This window comes from Pygocentrus nattereri, chromosome 24, assembly GCF_015220715.1.
Source record: "Pygocentrus nattereri isolate fPygNat1 chromosome 24, fPygNat1.pri, whole genome shotgun sequence".
NCBI lineage: Eukaryota > Metazoa > Chordata > Actinopteri > Characiformes > Serrasalmidae > Pygocentrus > Pygocentrus nattereri.
In genome coordinates this window covers 3,953,129-3,970,499 of record NC_051234.1, presented here as the reverse complement: position 1 = coordinate 3,970,499, position 17,371 = coordinate 3,953,129, and the positions used below count along the sequence as shown (strand labels likewise).

Genomic DNA, 17,371 nt, shown 5'->3' with positions numbered 1-17,371 from the left:
CCACTGGCTTGGCAGTCATTGATATTCAGTTCCATTCAATGCAGATTTATTTGTGTACGTCCTTTTACAGCGGCCGCTCTCAATAAGCAGCTTTACAGTATTCTGGGTCTAAGCCCCGAGTGAGCAAGCTGAGGATGAAAGTGGCAAAATTCTCAATAGGATGATGAGCGAAACCAAAACTGGACAGCAAAACAACACATTCATTCATTCATTCATTCATTCATCCATCCATCTTACCCGATGATCCTCCTGGGTCATGGTAGGGGAGGTACTGGAGCTTACCCCAGTACTCACTGGGTGGAACACAAAAGTAATAAGAATAAAGAATACAAAATTGACAATAATTGTACAATAATACCGAAGAATAAAGATGATAAACGAGCCTGTCACTGGACAGAGGTATTAGAGGCATTAACCAACGATAACCGATAACAGAATCACTGCCAGTAAAGCCTTTCAGAGTTAAAGGGAGAATTAAATCTATGAAACCCAATTACTATGTAATGAAAACATTTCAGGAAGGCATCATAAGCTGATTAGAACCCACACAGTTTGGCTTATCTTGGTCTAATGGGAACACAGCTAGTTGCACACTATGCAGACTAGTTGGTAACACTTTATTTGAAGGCTCCCTACATAAGGATGTCATAACACATGCTTAAGCACTGAGCAGTGACTGAGTAGTTATAAACAACGAGTGACAGGAATTGCAGGATACCATCAACTGAAGTAAATGACATTGTTTTAACAAGGGGTTTGTACTTCAACTCATGTAGAACTACATAGAACTGATATAAACTTCAGAACCGGACCTTCGTTCTAACTTCTGTTAATGGTAACGATGATTCGTGATCGTGTTTCAAATGCAAGCAATTTCATTCAGTTTAGTTTAAGGTCCTTTAAATCGATGCAGTGTCATTTATTTCATAGAACATCTTAATTCATCCTGTGATTACTGACATAAGCTGGTCATAAATACTCAAATATTGCCTCATAAATATGTTATTCAGTGTATATGCACGTAAGTAGTCACTATGTATGTAGGTAGCCTTCAAATAAAGTGTTGCCTAATATTCATATCACAATGGCCATATACTGCACTCTTACCTCATTTTAGGAGGGAAGGTCAGCTAAACAACTTTATTTTAAACGTATGTATCTATTTTACTCGATTTTGTGTGAACTCAGCTACCCGGATGATGTGCTACTCTGCTGCTACAGGGTTAACATGAGTTACAGGGTTTACGTGAGTTACAGGGTTAATGTGAGTTACAGGGTTAATGTGAGTTACGGGGTTGACGTAATGGGGTTGATGTGAGTAACGGGGTTGACGTGAGTTACAGGGTTTACGTGAGTTACAGGGTTAATGTGAGTTACAGGGTTAATGTGAGTTACGGGGTTGACGTAACGGGGTTGATGTGAGTAACGGGGTTGACGTGAGTTACAGGGTTTACGTGAGTTACAGGGTTAATGTGAGTTACAGGGTTAATGTGAGTTACAGGGTTGACGTAACGGGGTTGACGTGAGTTACAGGGTTAATGTGAGTTACAGGGTTAACGTAACAGGGTTGATGTGAGTAACGGGGTTGACGTGAGTTACAGGGTTAACATGAGTAACTGGGTTGATGTAACAGGTTTGATCTGAGTTACAGGGTTAATCAGAGTAACAGGGTTGATGTGAGTTACAGGGTTGACGTAACAGGGTTGATGTGAGTTTGTGAGTTACGGGGTTGATGTGAGTTACGGGGTTGATGTGAGTTACAGGGTTGAAAAAAGATAATTTTTCCCATTTCATTGAAATGAATGCAGTAAAAAACGAGCCTGACATTGTAATGATTTTTCTATATAGAACCTTTTTTCAAAAAGGTTCTATATAGAACCAACTACAGCAAATTCTCCATCAGTCAGAAAAACCTTTTTCAGAATGCAGAGCCCTTTAATCATGCACATGTTCTTTGAGTGTTCATGGGTCTATATAGAACCATTTTCTTTACTAAAGAACCCTCAAAGAAATATCGTTTTAAGTGTGTATACCAGGAGGAGGAGTAGAAGGAAAAATGAATCAAAATGTTTTCATTAAAATGTTTCACTTCATTTTCATTTACTGACTTTACATCTACAAGGTGGACTGAGAAGGTAGGAGTGTCTAATGGAGTGGACAGTGAGTGGACACAGTGTTTAAAAACCCGTTTTTTTGTGTATAAATTGAGAAATGGGATGAAAAACAAGATGATGCTCATTTCTGAATATGCTAATAAATGTATTATTCCATTTTTATAAGGGGGAACAGGTTGGGGTAACAGGGCTGTGCATAAAATGTGGGAACCCTTAATAAATTACCATTCATCGCTTGGAATGTAACCAAATAACACCGTAATTATGGTGTTACTGCAAGATTCCAATGAATATCCTCCACAGAGAAGTTCAATGCCACTGAAAAAGGACCATCAGAAACCATTAGCATTAACCTAATGATTTTACTTTCTAATGAGACTATTAGAATCTCTTACTATCTATTTTAAGTGTTGCTGTGGTAATGCAAATTTAATAATCATTTTATAATTTTAATAATACTAATTTTAAGATAAAGTACAGATCCCTTCACTTTTCACAGAAATAAAAAACAACAGTCACTTCACTGCTTTTCAGGATGGGACAGAAACTCAGAGCCGGTTTATGAGGAGCCTGGCCACTTCCTATTCCTCGCGTTATATCAAAAACAGGCCGGCTGAACAGCAGAGGGCGCCCGCGAGCGAGTCCTCAATGAATGGGAGTAAATGGAACCCAACGGCTAAAAACGAGCAGTTTAAATAGTTTCTAATCGCTCAGAACTTTCCTTTAATTTCAGACAGTATAAGGATGGATTTCACTAAAAACCAGAGAAAACTCGCCTGCATGTCTCCTTTATTCTACACTAAACGGGTTTGGGGCAGCAGGAGGCGGGGCTTTACTGCTAGAGCGGGATGATTGATTGGCGAGCGGAGCAGCTCATTGGCTGTTTGCGCTCTCTGACGTCATGGACGAGCATGAGACGCCGTTTTAAACTGTTTTAAGCTCGAGTTTAAAAGTTCTTAAAAATATAACAGCGGTGTCAAAATGTTTTACGCTGCTCTGTGTTCAGGAAATGACTGAATTCTTTTATATTAAAAATGTTTCAGCTTTTATAAGCTATGATTTTTTGCATGTCCTCACCCGGGACATCATCCGTCCGACCTGCTGCCCTCTGGTAAACGCTTTAGGTCTGTCCCATCCCAGACAATCAGACTTTACCCAGAGGTGGACGAAGTACACAAATCAAAAGTAGAAGTTCCTCCCTTTAGACCTCCACTTGAGTAAAAGTACTAAAGTATTTACCTTCAAATGTACTTAAGTATAAAGTAAAAGTACTAAAAGAGTAATTCTGGCTCTGATGTCCTGTTATCATTTTTATAACCAGACTGGCTTCATGAACTCATTTCAGGTGAAAGTCCTCCAGCGTCTCTCTTGGTAAACCAGTCTTTTAATAGAACGTCATTAATTAGTGACGCTGACGTCTATTAAAATGATCAGAAGCACAAAACACTGAAGGTAAACAGTTTCCATCAGGGAGAACCGAGTGGCTCTGAAATCACTTTTTACACACAAGCAAAGTTTCAGTTTCAGATTTATTTACAACTTAGTTCCAAGTTTAAGTTGAATAAAAACTGGCTTTAAACTCAGGATCACAGATGAGCTCCTTTACTATGTTGATCTGTAGGCGTCTGTTCATAAACATAAACCAGCCCAAACTCATTTACTATAAAATGAAATGGTGTTTGTAGAAATTCAGAAAAAAGCCGCGTCAGTCTCGACTGCATATGTGGACATATTTCTATATTGTGCTCTATTTACACAAAGTTAGGTTAGTTCATCATTTATGTTGAACAGACTCTCCCAAAGTTTTATGCTGCTGCGCTGACGTTGAACCGCGTGCTGCACTGGGTCGGTATGACCAACAGGTCAAAACCAGCTCTAAACAAAGTGACCGCTGGGCCCTGATTGGTGCTCTGGCTTTGCGCTTCTTTCGTTTTGACATGTTACGTTTTTATACACACAGAAACCAAAAGGAACGACAGATTTCTCAAAATGTAGGAGGAAAAAGTCGGATATTAGACTCTGAAATGTAGTGGAGTGAAAGGAAAAAGTCCAGAACGGAGAAACTTCAGTACAGATACACCAAAAATACTAAAGTACAGAAACTAATTACATTTACTCAGTTACTCAGATACTGTCCACCTCTGCTTTCACCCCAGAGCCATGCGGGACCTGAACACCTCCAAACACACTGACATGGACTTTCTATAGAACACTGGGCTCAGTAGAAGTGACTGAGCACCACCACAGCTCTGTACTGGCACTGACCTCACAGGACCCTGTAGACTGGTCCAGTGCTCCTGTTCTGTTTATCATTCACTGCACTGTTTGTTCTCGAGTGTGTGATCTGTATTCTTTCTGTGCGATATTACAGAACTCCATAAGCTGTCCAAGGAATGTGCAATACCTGCCACCTCACCTGTCTGTTGTCTACTGTCTGTTTAGAATATATAGTTTTAGTCCTTTTCTTTATACTATTTTCCTTAAATCTGCACTTTATATATTTACAATGTTTAATTGTTTTGTGTGTAAAGTGCTGTTGGACTGCTGCTCACTTTCTTTGCACACTGTGCAGTGACAATAAAGGCATCTTGTCTTATTTTGCTCAAACGCTCCATATCAACCCATTCATTTAGGACTCGCTCGGGAGCGCCCTCTAGCGTTGGAGAAGGCATTGCATGTTCAGGCATGGTGACAGTAGGTGGCAGCTGTGATCTGCTCACGGGCCGACACCTCGCTGACGGAGAGGAAGAACCGAGCCGCCCCTGCGCGCTGACCGGAGCCGCAGGCGTGAAGCGAGACGAGGTACCCAGCTCTCAGAACCGGGTTAGACGGGTCACCGACACAGCGAGGAGTCCGGGACTTACCTCGGCGTCAGGGAGCAGCTCTCCTGGTCAGGTGGGGCTGGCAGGGTGAGGGAAGTCCTGGCGATTTTATTCTGTTTACTAGTAAACAAACGTGGCGCAGTAACCTAAACACTGCCTTTTGCTCTCGTTGTGCTGCCCAATATGCGCAAGAGAGACGAAAGGTTCCGAGGAACCGCACGGAGTGGACACTGAAGGCTGAATTAGCAAACTCGCACATTTGAATAGGCTCTGATTTTTTAAAGTCGCTGTATAAGTGTTGTGAGCGTCGTAGTTCTCGGTTCGAATGAAGCTGTGAGAAGTTTGATCGTTGTCTGTGTTCATGGCGATCACTGGTATTGCGCATTTCGTGCGCGCTGTTGAACTGCTTCAGTTTTTCCCGTTGTTTACAATCGCCGGGTTTTGCCGTCGCACCAGTACAACACATTCGCTTTTCCGTCAGACCTCGTCTTGGTTATCCCGAGATCGTGAGATCATGTACTGGAGGTCCTGGGTTTGGTTGCTGCGTTCATCCAGAAATGAAGCTCAGGTCTGGCGCTCTTACTCGAATTGTCCCGGTCCACCTTAAATGGTCGGTCGATGTGGAAGACTTCAGCGCCAGGAGCGATTTAGACTTTAATCTGTAAAAACTACCGACTAAATTTAGACCATCACGCTAAAAGCCGTCAAACTCACAGGTTCGGTCATTGCGTTATTTTGGGTTTGTTGTTGTTTCTCTTGTTGTTTTGCATTTATTCTTCTTTTCATCAGTTTTATCAGCTTATACGTTTTAGTTATTTTTGTGTTGTTTTATATTCTTTTCTTTTAATAACTGTGTTCTTTATTATTTTAATCCTTTTGGAAACCTGCACCCTGTTTAGCCCAAGTAGGAAGGACGGGCTGCTGAAAGGTTTCTGATGCTACAAAGTGCAGCTGTAGCACATAAGATGCGCTGCAGGAAAGCACCAATGAACAAGAAGCTTTCTGTTCGCAAAGATTTAATACAAACTTTTTGTTTACTTTAGTGAGTTAGCAACCACAGAAACTGATCTGGGAAATTTGAGGTTGATCAAAATGTTTATCACACAAATGTAAAATTTTGAATTAGCTTAATTTCTTATTGTGGCCTTCTGCGATATTAATATCAGTAACCCCAGTATCACGATAATGACCAACAAACGATGTTTGATGCAGCCTTAGTCTCAATGTCGGAATCACATATTGTGTTCTTTATTATTTTAATCCTTATTTGATCTCTAATTCTGTCATTTTAACAGGTTTGTTTTGATTTGTGTTTTTCTGTTGTATTTAAATTATTAAACTATTAAATTAAATGTACTAGTATGATTTTTGAATCCATTTGTTCAGTCCTTGATTTTTGTATTGGTTCGGCTACATTGTAAGTGAGGGTCACCCTCGGTGGGCTCTGAGATTAGGTAACGGTAGAATGATTGATGGTAGATTTGTTGCAGCATCAGATCAGATTCATTATTTTTTCTCTCTGATATCTGACTCAGCATTTTCGGCTGGTATACTGATACCTGCACTCTCAAATATGTAGGACACACATGTGATATATTTCAGCTTTGCTTAGTTAGCTGTGTGTTGTTTATTGGACCTGCTTATTATTTACATCTATGGTTTTCCGTTTCTGTGGCGTCGTCTTACCCAGCCAGCTGCACAAGTAAGAGTTGCACAAAAGCTGTTTGTAAAAATGTTTTATTTATCTTCACAGGCCCTTCTGTGACTGCTGTCTCACCCCTGCCCTTCCGATGCTGTCCAGCGTTCGTTCCTCCTCTCTCGCTTTTGCCTTATCTAGACAGCTATCTCATTTTCGGCCCAGCATGGAGCCCGGCGCTCATCGGCCCGTGGAGACGTCCATTCGGACCAAGCTCACGCAGACTCTCCAGCCAGAGCATCTGGAGGTGCTGAACGAGAGCCACATGCATGCCGTGCCACCAGGCTCTGAGTCTCACTTCAGGGTGCTGGTGGTTAGCCCCAGGTTTGAGGGCCTCTCGCTGCTGCAGCGCCACCGTCTGGTCAACGAGGCCCTGCGTGAAGAGCTGAGCTCCAGCGTCCATGCTCTTGCCATCCAGGCTAAGACACCCCAGCAGTGGAGCAGCGACCCCAGCCTTGCCAAAAGCCCACCTTGCCTCGGAGGCTCCAAACATGACCAGACGGTGGCAGAAAAGCTGAAGGCTGGATCAAACTGACGTTTCCTCCAAACAGTGGAGGCTTTAACTTTTCACCACTCTCAGGATCTCAATTATTCTCATAACTGCTCCATCAGTGTCATAGAAGTTACTGAATAATTGGTAGTTACTAAATAGTACATCTTAAGATTAATATCGGAATATTGTCCCCAGAGTTCATGTGGTTAATAGAAATAAAAACATGGATTAAAATAAAATCATTGCCATTTTGCAGTTGTACTGACTTCATATAATGGTTACAGCACACCTTGAAGTATATTTAAAACACACTGGTGAATTTTTGTCTGTAAGAAAAGGAGTGAAAGATGTAAATTTGATATTTACAGTTAAGCCCAGAAATGTTAGGACAGTGACACAAGTTTTGGTATTTTAGCTGTTTACCAAAACATATTCAAGATACAGTTGTATAATCAACATGAGCTTGAAGTGCAGACACTCTGCTTTAATTTGAGGGTATTCACATCCTAATTGGAGGAAGGGTTTAGGAATTACAGCTCTTTAATATGTAGCTGCCTCTTTTTCAAGGGTCCAAAGGTAATTGGACAATTATCTTAAAAGCTATTTCGTGGGCTGCATTGGCTATTCCCTTGTTAATCCATCAGCAATTAGACAAGTAAAAGGTCTGGAGTTGATTCCAGGTGTGGCATTTGCATTTGGAAGCTGTTGCTGTGAACCCACAACATGCGGTCAAAGGAGATCTCAATGGAAGTGAAGCAGACCATCATTAGGCTGAAAAAAAGAAGTAATCAGAGAGATGGCAGAAATGTTAGGAGTGGCCAAATCAACAGTTTGGTACATTCTGGGGGAAAAGAGCCCATTGGTGAGCTCAGGAACTCAAAAGGCCTGGACATCCACGGAAGACAACAGTGGTGGATGATTGCAGAATCCTTTCCATGGTGAAGAAAAACCCCTCAACATCCACCCAAGCTAAGAAAACTATCCAGGAAGCAGGTGTATCAGTATCTAAGTCTGCCATAAAGAGAAGACTTCATGAGAGCAGATACAGAGGGTTCACCACAAGGTGCAAACCATTAATCAGCCTCAAAAACAGAAAGGGCAGATTAGACTTTCCCAAAAAACATCTGAAGAAGCCTGGAACTTCTGGAACAGCATTCTTTGGACAGATGAAACTAAGATCAACCTGTACCAGAATGATGGGAAGAAGATAGTATGGAGAAGGCTTGGAACAGCTCATGATCCAGAGCACACCACATCATCTGTAATGCATGGTGGAGGCAGTGTGATGGCACAGGCATGCACGGCTTCCGATGTCACTGGGTCACTAGCGTTTACTGATGATGTGACAGGAGACAGAAGCAGCCGGACTGTACAACTCTGACATGTACAGGGATAAACTTTCTGCTCAGATTCAACTAAATGCAGCAAAGTTGATTGGAGGTTGCTTCACAGTGCAGATGGTCAATGACCCAAAACTTGAGTTTGGACCCAGGAGTTTTTTAAGGCAAAGAAGTGGAATATTCTGAGTCAATCACCAGATCTTGACCCATTCGACCATGTATTTCACTTGCTTAAGACAAAACTTCAGGCAGAAAGACCCACAAACAAGCAACAACTGAAGACAGCTGCAGTAAAGGCCTGGCAAAGCATCTCAAAGGAGGAAACCCAGCGTTTGGTGATGTCCATGAGTTCCAGACTTCAGGCAGTCATTGCCTGCAAAGGATTCTCAACAAAGTATTAAAAATGAGCATTTTATTCATGGTAAAGTTAATTAGTCCAATTACTTTTGAGCCCCTGTTTGAGGAGGCTTTGTAGAAAAATGGTTGCAGTTCCTAAACGTTTCATAGGATATTTTTGTGCAACCCCTTGAATTAAACCTAAAAGTCTAAACTTCAATTGCATCTCAGTTGTTTCATTTCAAATCCAATGTGGTGGCATGCAGAGCCCAAATCATGAAGATTGTGTCACTGTCCAGATATTTCAGAGCCTAAATGTATATGCAAGTTAGCGTCTCTCTATACGTTCTCATATTGAAGAACCAGGAGATGTCTGAACTCTAAACTCCACCAGAGGGCAGTTCAGAGCTTGGTTCTTATGCTTTGGTCAGAGTTTCTTGTCTGGGCTGAGTTTCCCAAAAGCATCGTAGCACAAAGATTCTTGAGTGGTAGAGCGAGCATGACACAAAACACTATCTCTACCACTTTTGATGATCATAACCCTAAGATTCTTTTGGAAACCTGCACCCTGTTTAGTCCAAGTAGGAAGGACGGGCTGCTGCGGCCACCTAACTGGACAAGAAACACTGCGCCGTGCTGCCAAAAGGTTTCTGCTGCCCGGTCGCTGATGCTACAAAGTGCAGCTGTAGCACATAAGAAGCGCTGAAGAAAAGCGCCAATAAACAAGAAGCTTTCTGCTCGCAAAGATTTAATAGAATAAAACTTTTTGTTTAATTTAGTGAGGTTATCAGGTATAAAGATATGTGAGGTGAAATATGACGTGACTGAGCCGGTAATTATTTTGACTTTGTTTTTTTTTTTTTTTTTAATTTCATCACAGCAACCGCAGAAACTGATCTGGAAGATTTGAGGTTGATCAAAATGTTTATCACACATATGTACAATTTTAAATTTGCTTATTTTCTTATGCTGTATATCTTCTGCGATATTAAAATCAGTAACCCCAGTATCACGATAATGGCTACCAAACGATGTTCGGTGCAGCCTGATCACGTACTGTGGGTTAGCTTTAGACGTAGGCCACCTGCTTCCCTCCAAACACTAAAGCAAAGCTTCACATTTCAGCTTTAATGATGTATCGTCTTTAGCTTGTAAGCTTATTATTTAATTATTTAATAATATTATTACCTGCTCTGAATTACTCAGTAACGTCTATGAAACTAACACTTAGTTTTGAGAGCGAGGAACAGAAGTGTGGGACCCAAGTGTGGGACTCCTAAAGGAATGCTTTACTCTGAAGTGTTTCCTAATAAGTAGGGGCAGGTAATGAGGGATACTGTTCACCGTTAACAGTTGTTAGCATTTTTGGGTGAATCCCAGGTGTTGCAGAATCCCCTTGAGAGGCACGGCCAGCTGTCTGTAGCTCTTAGGTTGATTAATTCAGTGTCACTGGCTCAGTTCATGGTTGGCAGCACACATTACTCTGCCTACAGAGCTCTGAACCGATGGCTTATTTTACCTCATCTATCATGGCTGTGAAACATAATGCAATTTTTCAGTTGTAATCTGGAAAATCTGACCGTGCAGATGGGTCAGCTGAGCTCAGATCAGTAGTTTTTGAGTATTGTGTGATTTGTCCCACAGTTTCATCACATATATACTCCCACCCTCTCGCCCACGTCTGTGTTGGAGAGAAGCTTTTGCGGGCAGAGGGGTCACACTGCGTATTACGATCAGTGGCTGAAATCCTTGTCGTTTATGTTCTTGTGCTTTTGATCCTGGTCGTTAAACATCTCCTGAACAGCAACAGTCACTAGGCCTACCAGAATAGAACTGCTGCAGTAAGAATTTTAAAAAGTTGAATAAACTTTCCATTTATTTACTTTATTAAACAGACTGTTGTTTTAATGTTTCACATGCGTTCGGCTTTTGTGTGTCTGTGATTTTGCTTAATTAATATGTAATGATCAAATCTCAGCGTATGTGAAATATTTTAACAATTATATAATATCCACCTTTATATCTAAATCCATTCAGTTTTATGTTCACGTTACAAGCCTCGTTGCTCAAATCCGATTTTTTGCTCTCTCTGACTCGACGGTTCACACTCGTTTAGGTCAGTGATTCAAATTTGTCGTTAATGTGATGAACCGGCGGCCTGAAATGACCCTCATGAGCTCCTCCTACTCAGTAACGTCACATGACTGAATCACCGCATCATCGGCACAAACTAACGAGCAGAACGAGCTTCGCTGAGAAGATCATTAACTCTGATCAGCTCTCAGCTTCATTATTAGAGCCAGACGAAGGAGGAAAAGGGTGAGATGAGCTGCTTTTCCACCGCTTACAGGCTTTAACGTCTGTTTGGCGCTGTTGCCATGGTAACACTGAATGATGGCGCACATGCAGTGGAAAAAAATCACATGAATTCCAATTGGAGCGTCACATTAAGGTCACATGGCTACGAATCGGACACGTATCCGATCCAGGACCACATATAAGAAGTGTCTCAGGTCAGATTTAAAAAGATCAGATTTGTGTCCACACAGCCCGGAAAACACCAGATCTGAGTCACATTAGGGCAAAAAATCAGATTTGTGCCACTTCAGCCTGGTGATGTGAACGTAGCCTAAAATGCTTTAGTAGAGTAGTTTAGTAATAGCAGTCTCGAGACAATAATAATAATATAGAGAAAAGCTACTTAACTAGATTTAAAAGAACTAAAGTAATATTAAAATACTTAAATAAAGCATATTTATTTGACCAAAGCTGGTGGAGCAGGTATATTTTGGCCTATTTTTCTCTTGGGCTCCATCTACCTACGTACCACAGGGAAAAACGAACAGGAAGGGATAAAAGGTCAAATTTGTGGTAATGTAGAAGGTGAAATGGACTCTCGTGAAAAAGTGAGTGTGTCAATGAGTTAAAGTTCTGTAATACTTACTGCACGAAGGTCAGAGGGACACTTTGGACTCAGTGGTGGTCGTTTGTCCAGCAGAGGGCAACATCTATTAGCGATAGCGATTGATCGAGCGGCCTGTTTGGGGAGATGTCAACAGGAAGGTTCAGCTGCAGGATAAAATGGCATTAGTGCAGATGCTTATAGATATCGTCTTCATACAGAGTTGTGTAACCAGTTTGAACTAAACTGGCCTAATTTTAGCATTAAAGCCAAAACAGGGTAGGCTTTGTTGTCACCCAGTGCCATGAAGCAGATTCCCAGTTCTGTCTGCAGAGGCTTGTCCAAAATACCGTGGGGTAGAATGGAAAACAGTTCATAGAATAATTATATGAATGAATGCTCTATGACCAGCTGTGTATACGCGTAAAGAGGAATTCCAGCGCAAACGTTCTAGACAACGTAATCAGCGGCACACTGTAGAGAAATTTAGATGGTCTTTACAGTAGTGGTGACAGGAACCGGAGAGTATTAATTTTATTTACTATCCAAAATGACCAGCGAACACCACTTCAGAGCTTATTTTGTATGTAATGTTCATAATGGGGAGTCTTACCACACCTCCCTGCCATGAATGGGTTTTAAGTGACATTTTAAGCCAAAGGCTTCTCCCAAACCTATCATAACCATTGTATTATTTATTCTAATAGCTTTCTGTGACGGAGCCTTTAGAAGCACCAAACACCTCAGACATCTGGTTCCTTTCTGTGAATGGAGAGACCACAGTAACTGCAACATGGCAAATGGTTCTAACTTCATACAGAGTTATTCACAATTGTTTCTTAATGTTTTGGGTCCCTTATAATGATCCGTTGGCGGCCAGATTATGTTGTGTGCACTAATAAGAAAGAAATCATTCAATTTGATCAGGAAAACTTGCTCAAAGCTCACGTTACGACAGTAAATAGGAGGAATACAATATATTCAATGACCTACAGAGATAAAACTATACACAATAATATCATCAACAAGCTAAGTTGGCTTGACAAAGCCTTTAGTATGAAATCCCAGAGGGTCGTCAAGGTGTTGATATGTTATCCCAGGTGGTTGCTAAGGTATTGCTACACCAGGGGTCTTTAATTAAAATTCAATAAGGTCCTGTTAGAGAAAATGTCCTCAAGCTAAATGTCCTTCTCCCAAACCTATCATAACCGTTTTATTATTTATTCTAATAGCTTTCTGTGAGGGAGCTTTTAGAAGCGCCAAACGCTTCAGACATCTGGTTCCTTTCCCACAACTCTCTGTGAAAAACTCAGTATAAGTCAGTAGAACAGGGCGCTTCACGTCAGATCACTCTGAACGACGCGGGTTACATCTTTACATCCTAGCAAGCTGAACACGCAGACATATTGGAAGATTGGTGGAATTCTCCAGACCTCATACTTATTTTTTACTTACACGGTCATCAAAACTGGCCTTCATTCGACTTCTGCTCGTTTCCTTGATCTGACGGAGTGAAAAGTTGTGTTGCTGCAAATATTGAAGTGAATTACGATCATTTGCTGAAGTGAGCACAATTTTCATTACAGTAAATTACACAAATACCTACTGGAATAACAGTACAATAAAATACCGGCTTTGTTTGTATCCTCTTTATGTATGTATGGCTAGAAAAAAATGAATTTGACAGATTATAACTGTTCGTATATGAGAAATAGTGTGTTATTACTTCAGCAGAGAGGCTGAAAAGGGAACCCTGAGTTTTCTGTTTCGTCATAACTCAGTTATTGAGAAGTAAACAAAGTCATGTGGTTTGTTGTGAGAATGATGCAATTTGCTGGCTTACAATACTTACAGTAAGAACCAGGGGTCTCTTTATTACACTGTTATTTGCTGAATTTAACATACAGAGTGTAAAATGTGGTCTGTACAAAAGTTGTGACACATTTTATGGTTTCTGTTCATTTTGATATAAAATAAATAGAAAATATAAGTGTCATATGTAAGTTCGGGCTGTTGTAATGTGTGACGCATTTTGGACAAAACGTACTAACGTACTTTGACTGGGTTGTTAAAACTTTTGCACTCTGTACCTCTCCACCATGAATCTGTATGAGAAGTATGCTTTAAGCCTGGATCTCAAAGGCATCAGGAAGCCTGTTGTAATAACTTCTTTGTTTTAAAGTCTTAAAGTCTTTAGACGTCTGGTTCCTATCACCACCACTGTGAGCAGTTCTGAGTGCTTCTCTAAAATGGCACATTTTACACCAAACCAATCTGAACGACTTTGTTCACACATTTCTGACTGAATCGCCCAGAACTTTTGAGAAATCGCTGGAATTCCCCTTTAATTACCTACGATAAGCTTAACATGAACGGGCTCATTAAAGCTTTGTGACGTTTGATAATTAGCTAGTGAATATTAGACCTAATCAACATGCTGTATCTGTATCTTAGCTGAACGTAAAGGAGACACAAACTGCCCTTAATCTGAAGAGAAAAATATTCCTCTTCACTTCAATGAGAAGTCAGCGCAAAACATGTTTCGGTTCATCCATGTGAAACAGGTCAGCCGTCATATCCAAAGGCTGACCAGCAACTGGTATCATGGCTGGGCTGGGCTGGAAAAACTGCACTGTGACCATTTCACGGCCCCGTCCATTAGAGAGAGAGCCCGAGGGCGGCCCTGACACAAGTTAAAGCAGAGAGCGCTGAGCACTAAGACGCAGCCGCCCTCCTCAAAGCCTGATTTGTGTGTTTCGGTTCCAGGTGCTCCTGCGGCCTGAAAGATCCATCTGGATGACAGAAGCCAGAGCTCACACAGGTGGGGTTATACAGCCCAGTGTTTTTCTTTCACCCCCATAAATCCTGCAGGGTTGTCAATATGGAGTATAATATGGATTCATGCGCAACGGAGAGACCACAGTAATTGCAACATTGCAAATGGTTATAACTTCATACAGAGCTATTCAAGAATGTTTCTTAATGTTTTGGGTCCCTAATAATGATCCCTTGGAGGCCAAATTATGTTGTGTGCACTAATAAGAAAGAAATAACAATTCAATTTGATCAGGAAAACTTGCTAAATAACTGAGTATAGGAGGAATACAATACATTCAATGATTTACAGAGATAAAACAATATACAATAATATCATCAACAAGCCAGGTTGGCTTGGCAAAGCCTTTAGTATGAAATCCCAGATGGTCGTTAAGGTATTGATATGTTATCCCAGGTGGTTGCTAAGGTATCCCAGGAGTCCTTAATTAAAATTCAATAAGTTAGAGAAAATGTCCTCAAGCAAAGATCCTGAACATCAACTTGCATTATTGATTCAGTGCTAAATACTAATTACTGAAGTAGCCTAGTAGGAATACTAACATCTTATACAGTTAACAACTGAATATCAAATCAAATAAAGTCCAGTTCAGTCACATTTCAACAACATTTACTGTCAGTTTTCTCTTTTTAGGTCACTTCCCTCTGACTCACTTTCTTCGCTGACTGCTATTTACAATGCATGCAATTGGTCTGTGGGTCTCCTGGGCTGCTAAAGCTACCATCCAGACTCAGCTATTAGAGACCTCTGTGCTAGACATTTGCTATGGAATCCCAGTTGGTTGTTAAGGTTCTGCTAGACCATTACTATGTTATCCCAGGTGGTTGCTAAGGTGTAACTAGACTAAATAAAAGTTCATTAAACACTACATGCTCTTGGGGCTTTATGTTCGCTTGGTGGCCCTGAGCAACTTTTTAAATGGCTTACAGCAAGAAATACTATCAGAATGTATAGAAATTAATCATCAATTTATCAGTTTATCAGTTTATTTCATTTTATTTCTTTTAAATAAAGCTTTGCTTAACCCCGTAGCTCCTGCTCCGCTGTGGGTCGGTCATGATGGATCTGCGTGGCAGTGGGGTCGTGGTGGGACGTCCAGACTCGGACAGCGTCTCGGTGGGAACCCGTTCGGCCGTGCGTCAGAGCAGGGAGAGCGATGGTGCCAGGCCCTTCTGGGATCCTGCCCAGTGCGGGTTTCCCGTGAGCACCCTGATTTACAGGCCTGCTGCTGGACCTGGGCTGCTCTAGCACTGCTGACCCTTCCAGGCTCAGGGGTCGAAAGGTTACAGATGGGGGGTGAGAGGGTGAGCACCAAATGGTTGTCTGAAAAAAGCCCCTCCAGGGCCTGGCCGTCTCCGCGGAATTGACGTCTGCAACTTTCCTCCGCCGCATGTGCTGTTTGTGCGCCACGTCTGAGTGATGGCTTTAACATTTGCTGCCATCATAAACGTCAATTACCGTGATTGGGCTGTTAAGCGCAAAAGCAGTTGGTCCTCCGTGTGCTGCAAATGGCTTCTCCGCAGGCATTTCAGAGAAGCAGTCAGGATCATCCTGTTGTGTTCTGGGGAAATGTGTGAGAGTCTGTTGTTCTGTGCTGCTGAATGAGGATTACGTTGTCCAGATACTAACGAAGAGTCGCCACACAGTGAATTCACAGGGGGTGATATTCATTGGCCTGATTGTTTATCTGTTTTGTCATTTCGGAGGCCAAGACAACAATTCGATTTAAGGTGATGGTAACAGCTCATTAATTCCCTGTGATTGGAAGGATTTTTGCCCCCCTTTGGTCCGGCTGCCCGGCCTAACGAATGAGGCCGGTGAATAAAAGGCTGTGAGGAGGAAGACAAAGGCGAAAGGGGGAAGACAATATCCTTGTGTGGGAGAATTAGTTACACTCAGTAGTCCAAGTATTCAAAGCAGAGAGGGGATCAGTGAGGATTAGAGCAAAGTCTGCACAGGTGGGTGATGGGGGAGTCACATGTCGGGACATTACCTTGTTTGGGATACAGCAGGCCAGACTGGCTGATGTGTAAGAATCGGTAATTGTGGGGACGTCCATCTGCAGACACTTTGACTTAAAGTCTGTTAGAAAATGGACAGTTCTGATCCTGAAATCGGATTGGCTGAGCCGTGATGGTATATGCACAACAACTTAAATCTGTATTACAGCCCCAAATCACAAAAAAACCTGTGAGCTGTTAATGGAATAATCTTTGACCGCTGCGCTGTTTGCATGGACCACCAAGTTAATGAGAACTAGAGGAATCAGCTACCAAACAGCCTAAAAATAGCTAACAGGCCAAACAGCTTCTCTGTTATTATCACAGGCTTTGAATTAAAGGACCTACAATATGATTCACTGTAAATTGTGTGCTCTTTTTTCAGTATGGGTTTGTGCGCCCATGGCCAAAATGACTATTTGTTAGAAATATTATGTACTGTTTGGGTGTAGCCAGTATTTTAATTCCTACATAGTTTAATACGGAATAACCTGATTGCTATTTAAGATTCATCCCAACACAGAAAAAGGACAAACGACAAAGGACAGCTGCTAAAGGAAATTAGTGTTGTCTCTGTGGTAATTTTGTGTGCAAACACTACTTCTACAGCTTCAGGTCCTGCCTAACAACACCCCATGATAAAATCACTGTAACACACAGCCTCATGGGCTATTGCTTTAATATACTGACAATTCATTTAATAAAATAACCTGGAATCATCTCAGTTCTTTTTTATTGATCTTTGTTTGCAGATTCAATCTTAGTTCCGTTTCCTTTTTATAGTGCTTCTGGCAGTGATTGTCTAAAAGCAGCCTTATCTGAGAGGAACCAA

The 17,371-nt window shown here is 41.5% G+C and overlaps 1 protein-coding gene across 1 annotated transcript; it reads left to right on the top strand.

Moving 5' to 3' along the window:
• Window positions 1–4,787: 4,787 nt before the first annotated feature.
• Window positions 4,788–9,021, top strand: bola1 (bolA family member 1). Its single transcript, XM_017708733.2, has 2 exons — window positions 4,788–5,023; window positions 6,690–9,021. Exons 1-2 carry the CDS (start codon window positions 4,800–4,802, stop codon window positions 7,165–7,167), a joined length of 702 nt encoding a protein of 233 aa, XP_017564222.2. The 5' UTR covers window positions 4,788–4,799; the 3' UTR covers window positions 7,168–9,021.
• The last annotated feature ends 8,350 nt before the right edge of the window (window positions 9,022–17,371 follow it).